The 8575-nt window shown below is 41.9% G+C and overlaps 1 protein-coding gene across 1 annotated transcript in view; it reads left to right on the forward strand.

The window, feature by feature from the left end:
- LOC103396955 (neurogenic locus notch homolog protein 1-like) overlaps positions 1 to 8575 on the forward strand; it is a 71105-nt gene that overhangs the window by 26234 nt on the left and 36296 nt on the right. Inside the window, 6 exon segments of the mRNA XM_025052918.1 lie at positions 3455 to 3714; positions 3880 to 4218; positions 5506 to 5628; positions 6102 to 6335; positions 6676 to 6831; positions 7743 to 7928. Of these exon segments, the coding sequence (XP_024908686.1) occupies positions 3455 to 3714; positions 3880 to 4218; positions 5506 to 5628; positions 6102 to 6335; positions 6676 to 6831; positions 7743 to 7928 (1298 nt within the window).

An 8575-nucleotide genomic window follows, 5' to 3' on the forward strand; every position in this document is an offset into this window, starting at 1 on the left:
TTTGTTTTTATTTATTTGTTTTTATTTATTTATTTATTGTCTTGTTTCACGTTTTAAAACTACAAGGTGTTGTGATTAACGATCAGTCACAGCGTTCCCAGTGAACATCGACTGTGCCAAGCTTCTACAGAAACTAGTTTTCTGCGGACACAGCTGTCAAAGGTGAACCAACTTTCTCAATTTTAATCACAACTGTTACAGGTTAAAATAACACTTACTTCAGAGACTGATCCTAGTCAGTATAACAACTCTTGAAGTACCCACTCATTCACAATTATCACACATTTATTTCAACATAACAATACACATTTAAAATATGGATCCGTGTACTTTCTTTTCAGGCTAAAAGTATAAACCTTTGTGTGTGCTTCTTTTCTCTTATGTAAGGAACGTGCTTTTGAACTCACAGGACTTTTTATTCTGCTGGTCTTGTCGTTCAGGGCATGAACGACTCACAGTTATTTTGTTACTCTATTGTGTTTTCTCTTCTGTCTAAGTTTTGGCCGACTGAGAGCTATGGCACGCTGTGTCCCTGGTACTCAGTCCAAGCAATTCAAGCCGTAAACTTGAATCTTGACACCAAAACTTTATAAATCAGTAATTTGGATTTCCTGTCCACTTACTTCAACAACTGTCTACGCGAGACCGTTGTGTTTCAGTTTTCAGTAGTCCAACATTCACACGATGTGTTTTGCAGTGGTCTTGTTCTATTCTTTTCTCTTGTAGAATTCGGGGGTCCTCAAATCTCCGGGCCTCAAACCCAGCTGTAACCGCCTCTCGTCAGAGTACGGTGGGGGTTGCCACACCCAAAGACATCTAACCCTGTTAGACTTCTGTTCCTTTTTCTCTTTTTACTCTTATTTCACTTCTTTATTTCTCTGTACCTTTACTTCTTCACACACATATTTCCCAGTATTCTTTTAAATTAATTTACGGACAAGGTGTTACTAGGACTCAGGACACAACTAAAATTTAGCTATTTCCAATGCAGAAGAAAAGCTCTGCTTACCTTATTTTGGGCCCGTGTCCTTTGTCTGTTCACACCAGGTCCTTGTGTCCAATGGTTCTATTGATCAACTCTCTGTTTTTTCTTGGAATCCCGGACGAGCCCCCAAAGTTGTTGTGGTAAGGTTTTACCACCCCGGATTCGTTGATCAAGAACTTTCACAAAGTATAAAGAAAAGACAAAAGTCGTTGCTCGAGTTCGCCTGTGCACAGGGAGGGTCCAGCGGAGAGTCAGGGGGGTGACTGCTGAATCCTGCTCTCTCCACAAACTCAGGCTCGTTTTATTGACACACATATCCAGGGGTGGTACATATCAAGCAATACAGACTTCATTTGTTCTGCACACAGTCATACATTCTTTTTGGCAACTGTATCTACACCGTTAGTTTCTCATCCCGTTCTTATCGTGCCCAGGTGCTGTTGTTGGGGCCTTGTGTTCTAACTATGAATCCAGCCATTGTCAAATTGTTATTCTAAAAGTTTGTTTCCCACCACACCAAGTACTCCTCTTTTCACAACCAACCTTGGTTTTATCTCAACCTCGCAGCTCCTTCTCTACATCTGCATGTTTTCAGTTCTAGCTTTAAGCAGCATTTTATGTTCAAGCTGGTTATATGTTTAAGCACATCTCTTATGATCTTTTTAAAACATGATTATATATGTTGCATACTTCTATAAACTATGAACACATGAATATATTTTATCCACAAAGTGCGGATGTTGTTTTGCAGAAAGAATTTGTGTTTTTCCTGTATCGATAAAAAAAAAGGAGAAATAAAAAGAGTTCTTGACCACGAAAAAATCGACAGCCATGTGTCTGGGTCGTCCTGTATCGCACCGTAAATCGACAATACAAAAACACAACGTAGAGTGTCCGGGTGTTGGGAGGCACAACGCGACGTTGCACGGATTTGAGTTGTACAACCATACTGTAATAATTGTTGTTGAGCATCTTCTAATTGTGATAACAGAGTTAAACGTCATTGTTGGCTCCCAGTGCGCTTCAGTTGTGTGCCATCATGTGTGATGCGCTGTGTAATTTGGCTTTATAAAATCGGTTTGAGCTCAGTAAGCACAACCAGAAGTAATACACAAGGCGCACCGGGTTATAAGGCGCACTGTCGATTTTTGAGAAAATTACAGGTTTTTAAGTGCGCCTTATAGTGCGGAAAATACGGCATATAAATTGATGAGCTTTTCCCATTTGAATTAAATAGACACAAGAGAATGTGTCTCCGAGGAGATAGAGAAAAAAATTGTTTGACAGAACAAAGTGTGGGTATGTGTATGCTTCCTCTGTGTGTCCGACCTCTTTGTAGAACCGTGTTTCCACAGGGGACAATTACTGGCCTCAGGTTCTCCCATTGTTATTGTAAATGTGTAAATTTGTCCCTGTGATGGTCTCTCTCTCTCTCTCTCCCTTGCTCGCTCTCTTTCTCTATTTTGACATTTATAACTCACGCAAACCTGTGGGAAACCTCAGAAGTTTGTCCTCCACCCCTCCTGAACATGAGTGGGCCCGATGTTCAGCCCACTCGTCTTTTCTTTTTTTTACAGCATCCGACACATTTTTCTCAGGAGGTCATGGCAGAAAGATGAATGTCCAGTTTAAAGCATAGTTTCTCATGACCATGTTGCCGTGTTGTAAAAGAACCGTGGCATCTTTCAGGGGAAACAGATAGTTAGTCGTATCAGTTGAGGCTTCAAACAGTTGATTTACAGGCATAGTAGTGGACAAAGTGAGGTGGCCTACGCAGTACTGAAGTGTTGTCTTAACCCCTGTGAACTCTTCCGCCACTGTTGAAGTGCAGAAGATTGGATCAGTGAAAATATTGGTGTGTGGGAATCCCCACTGACTGTTCGCTGTCTTTGTGATGCTAATTTCAAATGGGAAAAAATAAATAAAAGATAGCCACTGGAAAAGTTGCATTAAATATTATAATGTTAGACAAGAATGTGATTTTTTTTGTGTCTGATACCTAATGTGTCCGTCCAGAGAAAATTCTAGCCCTCCGACAAATAGTTGGTGAATGATGGTTAGAGCCAGGGCTCGCAAACTAAATGGCCTGATGTCCACTGCTTTTATTAGGTATAATTCAAATCCATTTAAAAATGGGCTAAATTTAATTATTATTGGAATCTACTAATAGTCCAAATGTGGGTGGTCCACAAGCCAAAAGTGGCCCCCGGGCCAGTGGTTTGGGCATTGTGGTGTTTAACTGCTTTTTTAATGATGCCTTAGTGTAGCGGTTATCACACCTACCTTATACACAGAGGAACCACACACTTGGCGCCCCCTGTGGCAGCCTGTCTGGGTTGCAAAGACTCACACTGTGAATTTCCCCATTGGGTCAGGTCTGTGTTTTGATTTCTGTTCTCTGTTCTTGGTCCTGGTTCTTACTCACATGCAGCATTCTCACAACCTGAACCCCTCTTTTTCTCTGCCCAGATGCCAAGGATTCGTAGGAAACCGTTGCCAGTTTCGCGATCCGTGCATCTCCTCGCCATGCCTGAACGGCGGCATGTGTCGAGGGGTCGCCAGCAAGAACACGGTGGACTTCAGCTGCACCTGCAAACCAGGATACACTGGTTGTCGCTGTGAGACACCGGTCCACAACTCCTGCCCCACCGTACCATGTCGCAACGGAGGCACCTGTGAGCCAGACGGCCTCCAGGCCTACAGGTGCCGCTGTCCACCTGGATGGTCAGGTATGGGGACCGTAGTAAAAAGTAATTTTGCTTGAATTGATCTTATGGGTTAGTTATTGGTTTTTGGAAAAAAAAAATAACCCCAGTAATCAATTTAATTTTTTTTAATCAAAACGATTTTTTGCAGTCATTGTGAGTGTGATCATTTTGACTTGGCACCCTCAGGTAAACAGTGCCAACAAGCTGACCCCTGTGCCTCGAACCTATGTGCCAATGGCGGCCAGTGCTGTGCCATCGAGTCCCATTACGTTTGCACCTGCACGCCATTCTTCTCGGGGAAGACCTGCACACAGGACGTCAACGAATGCAACGTGAACCCGTCACCCTGCAAGAACGGCGGCATGTGCGTCAACGAATTTGGCGGGTACCGATGCCAGTGCCCTCAGGAGTACAGGGGCACTCACTGTGAGAGCTGCTACCTGCCCTGCAGCCCGTCACCCTGCCAAAACGGAGGCACCTGCATTCAGAAAGGAAAGACCAGCTACGAATGCTCTTGTGTACCAGGTGAGATTAATTTAAAGCCACGACCAGGGAGGTTCACAACTTTTTAGTCATGTCCAGAACAGGATTCAAAACAGTTCAGCTTTTGAGAACTTCACATTTCTTTTAGTTTAGTTTAGTGTTTAAAAAAAAGAGCAAGTTCTTAGTTGAAATAAACAAAAATTAGCACAGTCATGTGATTCTTTTTGCGTTACCATGGTGAGAGTGTCACTGTGTTGAATTTAAATAGTAATCTGTAGTTTGAACTTGGGGAATGATGTCATTCTTGGCTGGGTATGTGCGTGCATGTGTGCGTATTTGTGTGTGTGAATAAAGTACAGCAGGAAGGCTTCAGGCCTTATCATGAGGAAGTGATGAAGCAGGACAACATCCTTTTCACATAGCGAAAGCCATGCTTTCTGGGATGGCAGAGCTGCTTGGTCTCAGCTCACTACCTCTTCACACTGACAGAGTTCAGATTCTACTGTCATTGTGTATTTACTTTTGTTGACATTCCATTGGACTGAGCTGTTCCTTTGTTACTATTTGAAAATTCAAAGCCTTTTTAAATATCTCTAGACCAGGGAAGCCCTGCGAGTAGGTCACGATCTACCAGTCAATCGAAAAAATAGTGCTGGTAGATCATAGGTAATAAAAAAAAAAAAAAAAAAAAAATATATATATAAATATATATGTAAATATATAAATATATGTAAATCTGCTGTAAGAATTAAATCATATATTGCCATACAGCTACATGCATTTAGTCCGTACTCAAATATACAAGTATATATTTAGTGTGTTCAGCGTATATGAATAAATATATATTTAACATTTTCAATGTAGGTTGATCCCGTTAGCCTCATCATTTGAATAGCAGCTTCCGAGCTAAAATAGTGTGGCCACCCTCTGCTCTAGAGGTTGTCATGTTAGATCATCACATTCCAGTGGTTCACAAAGTGAGGGTCAGACTCCCCCAAGTGGGGCGTGGATACGTAAATTTTTTTTTTTTTGTTTAGTTGTCAAGCACTTCACTTATATATTTTTTGGTCTCACCTGTCTAATACCAGCGGTTTCCTCTTGTGTAACTGTATAATGGAGTGAATGTTGTTACACAGTGGTGGTACAGCTGCCATGTTCCCCAACAGGAAGGAAACAGTTGGTCACATTTTAACTGTAGACGAGTTTCAACCTGTAAATGGGAGAATGTTGTTTTCAAATCAGGAGAATACCAGGAACAAAACCAGGCATACTCTACCACTACATCACTACAAAGTTACACAACAACCATGTTTTTTTTTTCTTTCTCAGGTTTTAGTGGTAAAAACTGCAACTACAACATCGATGACTGTCCCAACCACGAATGCCAAAATGGAGGTACATGTGTGGATGGAGTCAACACCTACAACTGCCAGTGTAAACCAGAGTTCACAGGTGAGTTTAGTCCTGTTTCAGTACACCAGTCCGATCATTTCTGACGTATCTATTACCTTGCAACTGTAAAACCAAACTGTAAATGTGCAAGTAAAAGAAGCAGCTTAAAAAGTTCACTAGAAGTTAGCCAAAAATATCTGAGAATGCTAACATAACTCTACTTTACCCCAGAATTAGAAACTACAAAAAAATGGCTCAAATAACAAGGAAATATTGACAATTGAAATAATTTGTCTGGCTACATCCACCCTACAAGAACTCTGTACGTAGGGGTCCTGCCCCTTACTTAGGGAACCACTAACTTTACCATATAACTATAAATCCTTGGCTTAAATTCTGATGAGGTTATAAAAAAGGTTCTTGTAATCAGTCAATCAGTTGGTGTTTTAGTTATTAACAAGTTTTTCTTTAAAAAAAACAAACAAAAACAAACCATGGCTCACGTCCCCCTTGTCATCTCCTCCCTTCCACAGGTCAGCTCTGCACAGAGGACGTGGACGAGTGCCAACTGATGCCCAACGCCTGTCAAAACGGCGGGACGTGCCACAACACCTACGGCAGCTACCAGTGTGTGTGTGTCAACGGGTGGACCGGCGACGACTGCAGCGAGAACATCGACGACTGTGCCAGCGCTGCGTGCCACACCGGGTCCACGTGTCACGACCGCGTTGCCTCCTTCTTCTATGAGTGTCTCATTGGTCGCACAGGTAACTTCCAAGTTCTGCGTTCACCTTGTTGAAAAAGGAAATTATGTCATCGACAATGGGATCCGCCACAAGCACTTCTGTAGATTAACAGCCAATGAGGGAAGGTAGTTTTAATTATGTGTGAGGATAAAGAATTAACACTGCTGAAGGAGGCGCTAAATTAAAGGCTGTGAAGTCCACAGATCTTTGGTTTCTCCTGAGGTTTCTGAGTGTTTGCTTTCTGGTTTTTGGTTCAGAGTAGAGTAGCACAGCAGCAGAGTTCGAGGGTTTCTGGGTTCAATTTTTTTTAGGTTATTCAAGGTCATTATGTGTGGTTAACTCCTCCATGTTCTTCCTCCAGGTCTGCTGTGTCAGCTGAAAGATGCCTGCATCAGTAACCCCTGTCAAAAAGGCGCCAACTGTGACACCAACCCTGTCAATGGAAACCATTTTTGCACCTGCCCCTCTGGATATTTCAGGGCTTCCTGTGATCAGGATGTTGATGAGTGTGCTCTGGGTAAATATTTACACACACTTCCTGGAATTAGTGTGATGACAAAAAAAAATTATTTTACTGATTAAAATCAAAGAGATTTCTCAGGCAATTCTTTTCTGCTCTGGTTCATGTGAGAGCTGCAGCAGTTTTAGCCCCATCCTTAATGCCGACATCAGGCTCAACAACAATAATGACATTAATCCATTAATTATTGGATGCTTGAATCAATCTGTTAATGTGTCAGTAATCAGTTGTACAGTTAATGTAGATACACGTACATAACGTGTCAAACTCGAGGCTCGCAGGCTGAATAAATCCCATCACGTTCTGCCAAAAAATACAATGTGCAAGTACTGTGTGTAATACAGTGTTTCCCAACCTTTTTTGAGCCACAGCACATTTATATCGTCGGGAAAACCCCCATTGCACACCACTGAACAAAAATCTCACAAAAAGCATATGTAATGAAATATAATAATATTCTAGTTTAAATTTACTAAAAAGTGAACTCCTGTTTAGTTGAAGACAATGCTAATATAGTTCCAGGAATTGAAGAAAGACACAACGATCTTCAACAGCTCTGATTATCTTTTCTAAGTTTAAATAACCATCTGCTGCCACCTAGCGGAAGAGGATTTAATTGCTCTGCATGTCACACATTGACTAACAAAGAAAAATTATTTGCAATAAATAAATATTAGTTTTGGGACATTGGATAATTTTCCACAGCACACCTAATGATTTCCCGCAGCACACTAGTGTGCCACAGCACGGTGGTTGGGAGTCACTGGTGTAATAAATGGCATGGCTAGTAATTTGCAATTTCTGGGTGACTGAAATATCTAATTTAATTAAAAAGACTCAGCTTCTTACATGATCCTGGTTGAAGGTCACAATGGTTTTATTGATGGTCCACTGTCTCTGTCTTCCAGGCCCCAACCCCTGTGAACACGTGGGCAAGTGTATCAACACCAAGGGTTCGTTCCAGTGCAAGTGCCTGCAGGGCTACGTGGGCCCGCGGTGCGAACTGGACATTAACGAGTGCATGTCCAACCCCTGCATGAACGAAGCCACCTGTCTGGATCAGATTGGAGGGTTCCGCTGCATCTGCATGCCAGGTGAGGTGTTCGAGTCCAAGGGTTGTGGATCTGTCATTGGTCAGAATCAGAGTGTGACTCCCTCCCAAGCATGTGCAGACGCAAGTGATTTCTTCAATGGGTTTATTGAAGTCTCTGTCCTCTCCACAACCATCCAAAGACCTCCGCAAACCGTGAAACTCGTTGGCTGCATGCTATGAAAGGAAATCTGTAGATCTTCTATCTTCAGTCTTCACCATATAACTTTTAATATTTAACTGTGTAGCTTACTCTAGTTTACACCCTTGATATTAACTCGACAGCGTAACATCTTAACTGGGTAGCTGTGTGTCACGAAGTGAACATGCTCGTATCTTTCTCCCGTTAGGCAAACGTCACAGGCCTGACAGCTCAACGTAGGTTTCAAAATAAAGTACCCTTAGCCTTTCATAATAAAACATGCAAAAATTACACATGAAACATAAATTACAAATAACTTGATAATTCACAAAATGAGTCTCTTATACAAAATGAAAAGAAATGTTATGTCAATATGGAAATTAAAATAGCAACAGTTACAGTTTGGTTGATGGGGTTTTTTTTGTACCAAACTGATAAAAGTGTCACCGACTCGTCCTCAGTGAACTGGAGGCTGAGCTCCGTGGGTGACGGGTGACGGGTGACGGGTG

Source organism: Cynoglossus semilaevis, chromosome W (assembly GCF_000523025.1).
Source record: "Cynoglossus semilaevis isolate Cse_v1.0 chromosome W, Cse_v1.0, whole genome shotgun sequence".
Taxonomy (NCBI): Eukaryota; Metazoa; Chordata; class Actinopteri; order Pleuronectiformes; family Cynoglossidae; genus Cynoglossus; species Cynoglossus semilaevis.